This window comes from Mastigoproctus giganteus, chromosome 10 (assembly GCF_048544385.1).
Source record: "Mastigoproctus giganteus isolate SK-2022 chromosome 10, ASM4854438v1, whole genome shotgun sequence".
NCBI lineage: Eukaryota > Metazoa > Arthropoda > Arachnida > Uropygi > Thelyphonidae > Mastigoproctus > Mastigoproctus giganteus.
The window spans coordinates 16,804,152-16,818,815 of NC_143584.1; the positions used below are offsets into that span (position 1 = coordinate 16,804,152).

Below are 14,664 nucleotides of genomic sequence, written 5' to 3' on the forward strand. Positions count from 1 at the left end.
TATATTTTGTAATGCTGCTGTTTCTGTTGTTCATAAGTATTAAAAATGTACGCCACTTCTCCCCTCAGTCTGCGCGGGTAGCACAGTGGTATTGTCACCGTCCTCCACACAACGGGTGGAAAAGACCCGGGTTCAAATCCCGTCGATGACGCGAGGAACGTTAATGGGCTTTTTTCACTCCGTGGCTGAGTTAGTCGGTCTCAAGCGTAGATAGCAAGGTTTTTTTCCCCAGAAGCTAGGATTTTTCGTCCAGCAAACAGACAAATCGACCATAGAACACACGCAATTAACAGACATAATACACAGCACGACAGATGAATTTAATTATTCGGGTGGCCTAAATATAATAGTTTTTCTCCCTCCCTCTGTCCTAAATCTAACATTGGAGTTTTGCTCAATCACTTACAAGAAACAAATGTTCAACACCGTTACCCAGCATTATGTATTACGGCAACATATAATCTTCGTGTAATGATTCTTGTCTCCTGACCATCAGGTACTTCATGCTATTAAGTGGCAAGTAGTACGAGAACCTGGAGAAAATATTTCTATTGCTGTGACAGCTGTTCAGGAGAACACACTTCCTCCTTTCTAAATAACTATGTCATATGAATTCATATCATTGTGCTCTTTTCCAGGCTTTTCGTAAAGATAGGTGTTTTGATAACCATATCATGGTCTTACTCTGTAGTATACATCAATCATGGTCTTACTCTGTAGTGTACATTAATCACGGTCTTACTCTGTAGGGTACATCAATCATGTGGCCATGATTGATATAGACTGCTTATCACACCAATGGGGAAACATGATTACATGGCAAATCACATTGTATAGTGGGATATTAAATATGGGCTGAAATTGTCGCTAACACATTACATGGCCCATACCGCTCCCAGAATGCAATTATTATGTAATTCTAAGCACAGCTCTTCAAGATCTACTGGGTTACACTCTCTTTTTTTGGATCAGGATGCACTATAATATATGATGTTCGAGGATCTGTTCTCGATACCTCTGCGCAGTTATGGAACCCCTATCAAAATCGTGAAGAGGGGGGGGGGTGCAGGTATTGATCATTATTCCGCCCCACACGAGAACACCTCCTCCACCGTTAGTGTCCCTTTCTCTGATGTTGGAGGGATGGTACTGCATTTCTCGTTGTCTCCAGCTGAAATAACGTGTAGAAACTATTTGTAGGCTAAAACGGGACTCATCAGAAAACAGAACTGTATCCCATTTGCCAGGGCTCCAGTCACATGTTCATAGCACCAGTTTCGATGAGCTCTGCGATGGTTTTGGGTTAATGGGACACAAACCACTGGCTTCCTTACGTAGAGCCCACTTGAACTGAGCTTTGTTAGCAAAGTCCGGTTGGAAATGTTTCCACTTGTGGCCGATCTCAAGAGACAATTGATGACAGGACATTGTAAGGTTCCGTCTTGTTGTTAGAGTCAGATAGCGCTCTGTTTTGGTTGACGTAGCCCTCGGGCGATCCTGGCCAGGCTCTTCTTGCAATGGTTCCTGTCTCCTGAAACTGCTTTCATAGTGCCGCCACGATACTGCGTGACACATTAAGCCAACATGCCACCTTCGCCTGCGACTACTCGACTTCAAGTCGTCCTACGGCTCGTAATCCCAAAGAATCATCTAAACGGCGATGAATTGCTATCCTGAATAGTGGAGATGTGGCTATCTCCCTGAACAAGCCAAAAAAAAAAAAAAAAAAAAAAGAAAAAAAAAAGAAAACAGGAATGAAGTGATGTCGTTGCAACACATGTTTTTATATGCATGAATAATTTGCAAAATGTGCGGTTCTGTAAGGTGGTAGATCGAATTCTATTGATACTCGGAATTTACATGCCATAATGCCTATAATATCAAATATTCGCCTTCGGCGACACTGTTCACATTAAAATATTCATGGAAAACAATTGGTTCTTTTAATTTTTCGAGCAATGTAGAATTTGGCGCCTAAGCTATTTCTCAAAGTATCTCCAAATGCAACTCCAAATAACAGTAAAAAAAAAAAAAAAAAAAACAGGTGTTTGGCCTTCCAATCGGTAGAATCGGCCTGCTGCCCATTTTTGTATCATTAACAAGTTTAGACATGAAATCTGAAATTTCTACACCGATATCATTAATCATTATTAAAACAGTGAGGTGTCGATCTTTGACTGCTGTGGTACTCTGCTCCACAATAGTCCATGAAGTGCAGTTGCCATTTATAACTACTCCAGCTCTTCTAACACTTAAGCATCTTTTTATCCACAGTAGTAACTTGCTCCTAATTCCACATTGCTCTAATTATACAATAATCGTTTATGTGGCAGGATTAAAGACTTTACTGCAATCAACATATAGAACATTAAAACGACAGTATTCTTTGCATCCAATTATTTTGTGATGATCTGAAAGTTAATCAGGTTAATCAGACATAGCTTTCCTTCAACAAATCTATGTTATGATTGCCTGTGAAGGTGATCTCGTATTATTTTTCCTATTATAGAGGTCAAACTTACAGGTATACATACCTTTCTCTTTAATTTTTCTGTAGTTACTCACTCGCCCTTTGGACAACCCTTGTGAATAGGAGATTTGTATATCTCAAGTTTCTGGGGACTTCTCCGGTAACCAATAATACGTTCAATATTTTTCTAAGTGTTTCTTTACTTCTTTTTTAGTTTACATAGTATGAACCAGAGCTGTAATGGTCAATACGTATATTGTTGGTTGGTGTAGTATTTTGTATCCTATCCTTAGCTTGGACCCTAATTCGGTTTATTGTAGCAAGGGAATAACCCCTGTTTAAGAATCTGCTGGTTAATATTTTTATTTCTGAGCCCAAAGCAGATTCCGTCATTGAATATTTGTAGGCATTTAGAAATTGATTAAAGATAATCGATCTTTTGTAAGTGAACTGTATTGAGGTAAACTTCTCTTATTATTTACAATTTTTTTTTAGTTTACATAATTAATGATCGATTACGTCAGGTCCAGTTGTTCTGTCCACTTTTAATTTCAGCAATTTCTCTTCCACTTTCTTTTCAGTTATTATACAATCATTTAACTTCTGACTTGGAACGGACCAGAGTGCACCGGTATGTCATTCCAGTTCTCCATGCATCAGTATTATCATGTATATACTTGATTATAAAAACTATATATTTTATTAACGAGCGTTCCATTTCATAAAATTCCTTTTTCGATCCCTGTTTAACTCCCAATCAGTGTTAGATAGATGTCTGCTGTCCTCTTCTCTAAAACATTTTCATGCGTGAATGTAGTCAGAGGCGGATTTAACGGCGGGGGCACCGGGCGCGCGCCCTGGGCCCCGACTTCTGAAAGGCCCACGCAAAACCCCAACTTTATACGCAAAACCCCAACAAATTAGTTGATCTAATATGTTCAACTATTAGTTCAAAACTTTGTGATTATTATTATGCTATTATTAATTATATTATACATATATTATATTCAAATTTTATTGGAAATTTTATTTTAAATAAATATATTTTATTTATTTAAAAAAATGGTTAACATGTATTTTTATTTTCCCTGTCTCTCTCTTTTTTTTAAGGGACCCAATATTTTCTTTTGCGCCCGGGACCTCGACCGACCTTAATCCGCTACTGAATGTAGTGCAAATGTATTGACGCTGAAGGTAATTTTTCTCTTTTCTTTTTTGCTCCTCCCCTTTTAACTGAGAATGCAATTAAAAGATAATGAAAATGTAAATATATTCTACAAATATACGTACGTTATAGCAGGAATGGAATGGAATAGCGTAATATTGCAATTACTTTATTCCTGCTTGAGAGTGGCCGTTAGATGTACTAGTTGCTGAGACCCAGCATCTGAACTAGGAGGAAGCGAATGGGACCATTGCTTCAGGCGCCCAGGTCAAGGGGGCGCTATGATCATAATTTGTTAAAGTAAAATATTTATTTAAAAAAAATTAACGAGAATTATTGAATTAATAGGTAGTAATATTTAATATTCATGAGCAGTGTAGGAATACCGCAAAGAAGCGAATTGCAGTTTCAACTGTGGTTACAACAAATATAACGTGACCTCAAATACTCCTTGTTTTTCTGATTCTCACCTATTTATAATGCTTTTTTTCTTTTCTTATCTAATCTTTTTTTTTTTTAAAAGATACAATGCATTTATTCAGGGGAGTGGTTATATTGTTTGCGCTAGTACGAAAATACTTAGTTCCGACCCGGCAATGCTAACCTGCCCCTGGAACGTGTCGTTTAAGATGATACCATAGATTTTCTGAATATTTCCAGCCTTTAGACATTCTAAAAGCGAATTAAATTATAGTTATGACAATATATTGCAATAATATAATGCATGGATCAATTGATCCTTATATGGCAATTAATTAATTTATCTAACAGTGAATGAACGAAACCGATTTCTAAAATTTCGAATGTTACTTTATAGACAAGTTATTTAACTTTGTGTTCTAAAGTACGTTTTTGAATGAACTACTCTCGCTATTTTTGTGTACTTTTACCAACAGTTTTTGGGGCTGTTTTTATGGACAGCTGGTTGACTTGTAGTAAAGAAAGGCTTAAAAAAAGAGGAATGCTTTGTTGCTGTGAGAGATTGGCTGAATTAGTCACGTGGCATATTACAAGAGGTATTAACATAAGCATGTGCGCAGCGGAAGAAGAAAACAAACAAGATGGCTGAAGAGAACATATCGGGTCCAAGTGTTAGCGTTGAAGGGCTTATTCCTACTGAAGAGGAAGTTGATCCTCTTGAACCAGTCAAGAAAAAATTGAAAACTGATGGAGCAAAAGAAAAGAAAGAGGAAAAGCTAGAACATAGGCTTGGAGGAATTCTGTGTTGCGCAGTATGTCTGGATTTACCGAGGACAGCTATCTACCAGGTTTGGTCTGATCAGCTGATTACGCCATTTCTTTTTTTGTTATATAGTATTTTACTTTTGAGTCACTCCCATTGGTTAAGTGTGTGCTTATTTCATGCTTTGTGTAGTATTAGTTTTGTTTATTTGCAAATATAGACAGAAGTGCCTTAAATGTGTGTGTATATTTATTTGTATTAATGAGATGCTTCTTTTTTTATTTTTTTTTTTCTGTGTTACTATGATAATTCAGTCTCTTTCAGGATCTAGGTTTCACCGCAGTGCAGTATCCAAGAGAGGTTCTCCTTGCTCTAGTAAAAGTATGCAATATAGATAAAACCAGTGCTGGAAATATTTACGCTGCACGAAAGAAGCGCGTGTAATTATACTGAGTTTAGTAGGACCATAAATATTTAATTTGATTCTTTCCCCCCCATAAATGGATTAACTACTCGTCATTGATAGAATTTAAAGGTGATGTGGAGTAAACAAGTACATCGGCTAAGTATTTCAAATTGAACCCTTGAGTGAAGGGGAAGACTTTTTTTTTTTTTTTTTAACCGTAAAATGGTGATAGCTAATTGAATTGTATTTGTAGGCTACTAATACTTTAAATAGATATAGCACAGTATATCTATTTAAAGGAGTGGTATAGGGTACTGGTTAACTGTTAATGAACCCGCTATTATCCATTATTTTATTAGCTGCCTGTCATTTCGAACATGTGCAAATATTTCTTTTATTTGCCTGAACCGAAATTTTATATTCTAGAATTTTAAATCCGTCTTGTTTTGTTGCATAAATTATAAGTATATTAAAACTTAAAGGAATATAAATTTATTTTACCTTAAAATTTTAATTGGATGTTGTATTAGATACAATTCTAATGTGGTAAGTTAACGGTAGTATTAGTAAAACTTAATGCAGAGTCCTTTGATTCCACTGACACACACACAAAAAAAAACCTACCAGAAGCTGTGATCATCTTGAACACACAATTGCAACATATTATTATTTTTTAAATTGCAATAGTATTTGTTATAGAAAGAGCTTTTTTTTTTTTTTTTTTTCAAAATGAGATGCCAAACAACATTTGCTGTTACTTTTTCAAGGATTTTTTGCTTCAGTATATTTTTATTTTAATAATGAGTATCATTAGCACATTTTTTGCAAAATCTAAGAGATTGCTTGTTTCACTTGTGTGTGTGTTTGCACACAAATGCATGCATAATACTTAAGAAGACGAATGATATTGTAGTAATAGTGTAATAATATGATTTTCATGTAGTGAAACAACTGTTTCATTTTTATAAAAAAAAAAAAAAAAATAGAACAATAAACTGATAATGAGAATATAAAGAAATGGGAAAAAAAGGACTATTTTTGCACATGAATATTGGACTCATTTATTATCTGTATCATTAAATTCACTTTGCTTCTTGTTTTATTTAATTTCATGAAGATTTTGTTTACAGTAAAATGGTGTTCAGCACTTATATCTGTAAAGAAAAACATAACTTCAATAAAGCTTGTTTATACAGAGATCTGGTGTCTTGTATTTGTTTGTTTAAAACAAACATCTTGCTAATGGGAATGCAAATTAAATTTTGGCTGAAAGAAGATTAATGAAGTCAGTAGTCATAATTTGAGATGTACCCTAATATATTACACTAACAGACATCCCAAAATATTTCTTGCTGTACTGATGTATAATATATTTTTTATTTTTTTTTATAAAGAATCGCTCTGGATCACTCGTTAGTTTCATTATTTTAAAAATTGGCAAATATTTTTGATTTCTTAATATTTGGTACAAATTTTTAACAGGTTTGAGACCATTAGATTATAATGCATAATTTTTCTATCACCGATATACATAATAAGCCAATTATATATATATATATATATATATATATATATATATATATATATATACTTACCCTGTTTGCTCTAATCGTGACAAACAAATACAGGTCATGGAGTAAAGCCCTTGTTGGTCAGTTGCCAAAATATGCAGTGGTATAGCTGACCAATTAATTTCATTTTATGATGTATAGTTGTTTGTGAGGATTAAAGCTAGAGCAAACAGGTGTAGTTTTGTTGTTTTATGGGTCTCTTTCTTCCAACCAAATTGTTTACTGAAGAGGTCATTTAGTGTCTCCTTAATATAATTGAAATCAGTTTTTATTATACAACTGTGAAGGTCTGTGTGAAAGAGTTTTTTGTAATTACCTTTAATTGTAATTATGAATAAACTCTGTACTACTTTTAAGAAATATTGTCTTATTTTTCATTGGATTTAGCAAGTACCAATTTTTTTTTTATATTTTATTTTATTTTTTTTTATTGATTTTGTCCCTTAGGCTTAAAATGCAGAATAACTGTTCCCAGTACAGTTATTTCATAGGCAAGGTAATAGGAGGGAAAAAAATCCTCTGAAGAAATGTGCCATTCTGTTATGTCTATAATGCACTCAGTTTGCAGTTTCACAATAGCTGACCAATATGTTTAGCTATAATTACAGTTAACCAATAGCATTATTACTTATAGCTTTTGCAGTTTTATAATGAAGTGATCCAAAATTAAATTTAGTAATGATATTATTCCTTTCTGGATACAACATTAGTTGGAATTGAGATGTCCATGAAATATTTTCATATAGCGTGAATTGTGACGTTAGGAACTTTACAATTATATCAGTTCTTTCATATATAATTTTCTGTGGAGATAGGAAGACTACTAATGGATGTCACATTAAATGTCTGTCATTAAATACTTAGATTATATGTATGCTAATAATGTGGAGTACCAGAGCTCAGTGATGGGACTAGCATATTACTGATTTCAACAATTTATGTTGGGGATCACCATGAAAAAAATTAAAACTAAATTTTCATTTCATATAAAGAAAATAACTGTTATAATTAGGTTTGACTTTATAGGGTGCTTAAGGTTGGTAACCCATACCTTCTTTCTAGTTGTTGTGCATAACCCTGTCATCAACTATTTAATTTGCTTCCCAACTGTTTGTGGTTTCTCCAATAAGACCACTTAAGTTTCTCGTTTAAAATATCTCATGTAGTGGTTTATTTTAAAACAGTATGTTTAAATTTCTGTGCTAATTTTATCTTATTTAAATGATATTTATCATTGCCGTTTGAAATTGCAATTTCTGTTGATTATTAAAAAGGCAAGACTTCTGCAGCCAGACCAAAAAAATTGTTTAAAAAAAAAATTTTTTTTAAAATTAGTTATCCTGATGAACAGATAGGGATGACTAAAGATAATTATTCAGAAGAAATTAATACTAAATTATAATACAAAATTATAACAAACCCCTGAAATGCAGAGCCCTCACAGTGATGTGTGGTTGCTTGGAGGTAGGTTTAGAAGTTTGGTGATCACGAGTAGCCTATGAGGTTAAACCTTACTGTAGCAGTTAATGGAATAATCAACGCATGTAATTGGCAGCCCATTCATTGAAATAAATGCAACAAAGAATTCACAGTTTTATGACATATACAAATTGGCATTTTTCATAAATTTATCATTTTAGAGTGGCAGTCAAAAATTAGTGTTGGTTTTGTAACCAGTCAGTTATTTATTTATTTATTATTTTTTTTTTTAATTTTAACCATAGAGATAAAGAAATATGGCATTACATATCCTTTTTCATGGTTTATTTTTAGAACAGGTGGGAAGGGGAAACATTTTTTTTCTCTGTGCTACATACATAATACCAATTTTGCATTGTGGATATATTTATACAGAAAATTCAAGAAAACATGATAATTGTTTCTGATGTATATTTTTATAATGACTTAACTTATTTTATTATTATTTTTTTTTTTCAACAAAACATTTTGCCTTTTTTTTTTTTTTTTACTTCTCCTTGCCTTACAACAACATAGTTGATTGACCATTGTATGAATACTTTGACTTTCAATAAAGACTAAGTAGCTAAATAAATAAACAAGGAATGGTCTTAAAATATCTTTGTGGTAGTTTTTTTTTTTTTTTGTACAGCCACATGTGTGAAGTTGTGCTCTTACTCTGCAAGTTAGAAGGGAGTAAAAATTCTCAGTGCATTTTGCTCCCTAGTATAATTTTTCAGAAATTTTATTTAACAGCACTGAGATGTGCACCTAATTTTTTATGCAGCAAAATCAAATGATTAGTTTTTTTTTTTTTTTTCAAAAATATTTAAATTACAAACAAAAGTTTTAAATATGGTTATTAAGTTAAGGTTGTCTACGTGTGTTTCCTTGTTCTAATATGTGCATGATCAATAAAAAAAAAAACCTTTAAAACTGCAGCAATTTCTTCTAAAAAAAGTGATTGAGAAACTTTACTAATTTACAGTGTTAATTACTATAAATCTTGAGTTGAAGAAAAAATACAGTGATTAGTTTTCATATTGTTTATTATATTTCTGAATATTTGTATATTTCTTTGATGTATCTTCTTAAATTTTTTTTTTTTTTTTTTTTGTACTTAATGAGAGAGGGTTTTCATAGACATTTTTTTTTTTTTTTTATATATATCCTAGTAGACAAATTTGACTTCAAGAACATTTAATATTTGTTTTCTGTTTAATTCAGAAAATTGTATATCTATCCATACTTTCTCCAGTGTCAAAACATAATCATCAGAATACTGTATGTCATAACCTGTATTTGATTTGTGGAAGCATAAAAAATGCTAGTGTGTTTCTTTAATGACAAATTACTGAAAAAATTGCCTGATTGATTGATTAATTAAATAGATGTAGATTCAGCAGTCCATTACAATTTTCTGAATTAAAGATTTCAGTTGAACTTCCGTAAAGAGATTTTTAACTGTAATATATAAATCTAGATTCTGATTTAACCTATTAAATTAAGAACAAAATTTCCATTAAAAACAAAAAAAATTATAATGTTTAATGAAGTACTTTCTTTTGTGTGTGTTATCCAATCAGCATTTGGACCTTTTGTTCACTTTAATCATTCAGGATGTTTACTTGATTTCTGTCCAGCAACTTTAGAAAACTATGTTTTTAAAATTCCCCTGAATGAAAGAAAATTATACATGTGCAAACAAAAGCTGTGCTTTTTTGGTTGTCTTTTCCTTAAAGTTTATAGAGAACTTCACTCAGTCACACAGAATTGCCATTCACAGAGAGAGAAACATTTGGAAATTAAAGATAAAAAAAATCAAAAAAATCCACACAATCATACCGGACTATGTATGGAAAATTTCCAAAATTGAGAATTGCAAGAATGTAGGAAAAAAAGCTGACTACAATTTGAGGAACTTTTATTAGTTATGATATGTGACACCTCAAAAAATATTGCTTTTTCAAGTATTTATAACTGTTGATGGTCTTGGTGATGTTGCTAGTTTGATATTAGATTCAAAAATGCATTTCAGTGGTTTATTTCAGTTGTATCATCCACTTTCTTTTATCATTAAAGAATACTAAATTATCTTTGTCACTGCAAGTATTTCCTGGCATGATTGCTTTTATTTATTTTGACATTTGCTACATCTTTCCATTGAACTGTGGGAATGTTAAGAATTTTTAGGTTACTCCTTTTAAAACATGTTAATGACAGTTATCTAGGAATTTAATTGTGTGTATGTTTCACTATCATATTATATTCCTTACCTAATGGTCTTTCATGAATAAAATTCTTGAAATTTGGGTATACTCGTTTCAAAATTTATAATCAATCAATTGTAATTGGATGTATTCAAGGGATTTTCATCTGACATTTTTCATTTCTGAACAGTTTCGAAGCGATCATATGAATAGAAGGTCCTGTAAATGTACCACTTTCAATGATTATTTAAAACAAAAATAAAAATTAATTAAAATAACATGAATAGTGATGATATTTTTAATCATAATTGTTCATTACTTAAATTCATATGTGGCGATTCTTAAGAAGCAGTGCTCATCACTGATGGTCTAAGTGAAACAGCTTCAGTACAGTTTGATTTCAAATGATTGAGCAGTTTTTGCTTGTCTGAGGAAAGGGATGTTCTTCATTCCCCCAAATGGTATGAAGGTTGGTAATTAGTTAAAAACAATTAAAATATAATTGCAAAAATTTATAATCTTCTGTGCAGTATATCTTATATTTATTTTTCATTAGTTTGAGCATTATGTTTCTTCACTAGTATTTCAGGATAATTTAAAGTTAAATCTTAATTTTAAGATAATTTAATCTCGAGTAATTTGTGTTGTAATATTGGGAAATGTATGTTTTTTATTCAACGTGGAGGATTAATGACACTTCATCTCATCCAGAGATAAGTCATTATTAGTTAAGTCATCATTTCTAATGGTTTAATTTTATATTTTAATTAAGGATAGTGGTTTAATTTTAAATGGGAAAAATTCAAATATAAACAGATTGGCTGTATCATTTAACTAATCTTCAATTTTTTTTGTCCATTTCATTGTCTTATGAAGTTATTCTGGTTAGTTTTGTTTTAATAACTTACCAGTATTATCTAGTGGCTCTTGCACTACTAAACAGATAAGTAGGCAAACAGGTACAGTTAAATGTTTCCTGTGTTTGTTATTATAATTTGATATGTAATTAATTTAATTAAATTATTAATTTAATTTCAAATTTAATTAAGGAACAGGAAAAGAATCATTAACTTGCAGCACATATTATTATTAGCACATAGTAAAAAAAAAACTGTAATATAATAAATATAATGAATGCATTTTTTTAATAAAACATAATTAATGAAATAATTTAAGTCACATTATGTGCATATTCATCTTTGTGTCACCCAGAGCAAAGTTAATGTGATATTTTAATTGCTTATTATGCTTCAGTTTTGCAAACAGAACTCCTTAATTTTAATTTAATATTAGTTCAAGTAAGATATGCTTTTTGCTGTCTCTGTTAAATTTTTAGGAGATCTCTAGGCCTCCAGGTGCAAGGTATTCTCATTGGTTGCTGGTAATGAAATTAAAATTTTTTTAGCATAATGTAGTAGTAGTAAATTATTTTATTTATTTTTTCTAAGTTAATAAAGCTGAGGAATATATTAATTTACAGTTATTACTTTAATTATGAATACTTATTTATCAGAGTTAGGTGGTGAAAGCATTTTTAATAAAATGAGTATTATTTTTGGTTTGTTATGTGTAATTAATACCTTTTTTAGGTGTCATTTTTTTTTTATTAGGAGTACATAGATCTTAGTGTAAATTTAGTGGCAGTACATAGGGTGTATATCATTTATAAAGCATGCAGTTGCACAAACATTTACAAACAACATTTATTTATTAATTTGTCTAAAGAAGATGGACATTTTGACATTCTATTTCTTGATATTTCAGGTGCTAGGAGTATGAAGTCTTCCTGATGTGATCATCTGGTCCATTTCCCCAAAGTCCTGAGGTTTTGGACAAGTTTTTTTTTTTTTATTAGATTTGCTAAATAATTTTGGGGAACTTCAGCTTCCCCAATTTGTGATTTTATCATGATATATTTCTTTTGTATTATAGGGAGGTTGGAAAGTAATTCATATTGATATTTTTTTATTTTAGCAGGTTGGAGGTAAGTTTGATGTGTTAAGTATTGATTGTGGTTTTTTAGCCACCCTCTCCCAAATATTTCATTATGTGTGTCTCAGATAACGATTTGTATGTAAATAGTATATTCAACAATTTTTTTTTCCCTTCCCTTCCCCGTTTTTAGGATGCATGTTTAAATATTTATTCCTAATCTAATATTGTTATTGGCTTGTATTTCAGTGTACCAATGGTCACCTAATGTGTGCAGGATGCTTTACGCATCTTTTGGCCGATGCCCGTCTCAGAGATGAGACGGCAACCTGCCCAAACTGTAGAACTGTAATTAGCAAAGATTCCTGTTCTCGCAATTTGGCCGTAGAAAAAGCAGTCTGCGAGTTGCCATCTGAATGCCAGTATTGTTCTAGGGAACTACCACGTTCTCAGTTAGAACATCATGAAGCTGAACTTTGTGAAGAAAGGTAGTTTTCATTATAAGTAGTTTCTCATTAGTAAAGGTTATGCAAGGTACATTCAGAAAGCTCCTAAAGCCATATCATAATAAGTTTATTGGAAATGGGAGGTTAAGGATTATAGTCATGCTATTAATATGTGTAAGTGGAAATGGTGTGCAAGTTCACACTATTTCCACATAGGAGTCTAGAAGTTATAGGTGACTGGTGATTGTTGATCATGTTTGGCGTATAATGTGACATGTCTCATTGTGGTTTTTGTGCATTGTAATATTAAAATGTAGATCATTTGAACAGCTTTATCAATATTTGCATTTGTGTGCTATTAAGAGTTTCCCCATTTATATTATTTGCATTGTTACAGCAATGGTGTATGAGTTGATAAAATACTGTCAAATGTATGAGTGGCATAAGAGTGAATGGAACAAAGCATAGCAATATTTGAAATTTTTTTTAACCTAAATAAATTTATTTCAACCTAAATTAAAAGGCTGTTTTACAGGCTTCAGCTGTTTGAAGTGAAACCTGCTGTAATAAAAATCGATAGTGGCACAAAATGGCTTCCTGGATTGTTTTTAACTTTTTTTTTATTGCTGAGATTATGCACATTGACCAATTTTGGTCAAAAAACCATTCCAGAAACTTTTTGAATGTACTGTGTATATTGACTAGATCAGTGTTCCTTACCCCCATTTTTATTTATTTTATTTTTTTTTATTAGGGGGGGAGGGAGGGAGGGGGAGAGAGAGAGAGAGAGATCATAATAATTTGTTAAGTTCCACTTACAGACAGAATTCACTGTTTTGGCTTTTCAGTTTTCACAACCTAAATATAATTTAACAAAAAAAAAGTACACATCTGTTATTACATTTTATATTTTTAGTTATTAAATTTTGGTATTAATTATTTATTTTTTTTTATTGGTCATGGATAGTAGAATAACAAGAACACTATTGTTATTCTACTATCAGCATTCACCAGCAGTTGAAATGGATGGTGATTATTTTATTGTTATTCTATGAATTAATAATTTTTTAGTTAATTTGAAAATTTTTATTTTTTAACACTTGGGAAGCAAATCAATACTTGGAGAACTGTAGACTGCTAATTTCATAAAGTGATTATGAAATAATTTTTTCAATCAGAATCATTTCTATTATTTTATAATTAATTCTATTAAATTCTATAATTCCATTTTATGGTTAATCTTTGGGTTGCCAATCTTCCCATATATTATTGGGAAATAAAAAAATCACATTAGTGGAAGTTTTTTTTTCTTGCATCTGGAATCTGCCTAGATTTTTGGAGGGCTTTAGGTAAATCCTTTTGTAACTCCTCCACTACCTATATATTTGATGCTGAGTACTCTTTGGGGGGGGGGGTGCAAGTTGCTTACTGCTTTATAAAATATGAAGGTATTGAAATGCCATTTGAAAAAGCCATGCCCTCAGTCATCAAAAGTGAACATAAAGTTGATTGTATTTTCAATTAATATCAACAGATATTGCATGCACAATTTTTCTTGTAGAGTATATTACTGAAAAACAGCAATTTCTACCAAAAGTATTTTGGCATCTATGTGTATCATCCTGAGTTGTGGATCCCAGGAAAGTGGTTCTTCCTTGCATGAAAATGAAATACTGCATACAGTAGTGGCCATCCAAGAGTTTGGCTGGAAAAAAAAAAAAAAAATCATTGTGTTTTTCCTGTGTATCCAGCATCCTTGCTATGTGGCATTTCTTCCCCTCTCCTTTGCCTGGTGGAGCTTATGTTTCACCGTTAACTAGGGG

At 31.7% G+C, this 14,664-nt stretch overlaps 1 protein-coding gene across 2 annotated transcripts in view; it reads left to right on the plus strand.

Moving 5' to 3' along the window:
- The first annotated feature begins 4,689 nt into the window (after positions 1 to 4,689).
- The window catches only part of LOC150078806 (zinc finger TRAF-type-containing protein 1 homolog), a 67,069-nt gene continuing 57,094 nt past the window's right edge, over positions 4,690 to 14,664 (plus strand). For both annotated transcript variants that reach the window (XM_090383736.1, XM_090383737.1), the window contains exons 1-2: positions 4,690 to 4,903; positions 12,645 to 12,883. In XM_090383736.1, the coding sequence (XP_090239862.1) occupies positions 4,697 to 4,903; positions 12,645 to 12,883 (446 nt within the window). In that variant the 5' untranslated portion in view covers positions 4,690 to 4,696. The remainder of the gene's footprint in view (positions 4,904 to 12,644; positions 12,884 to 14,664) is intronic.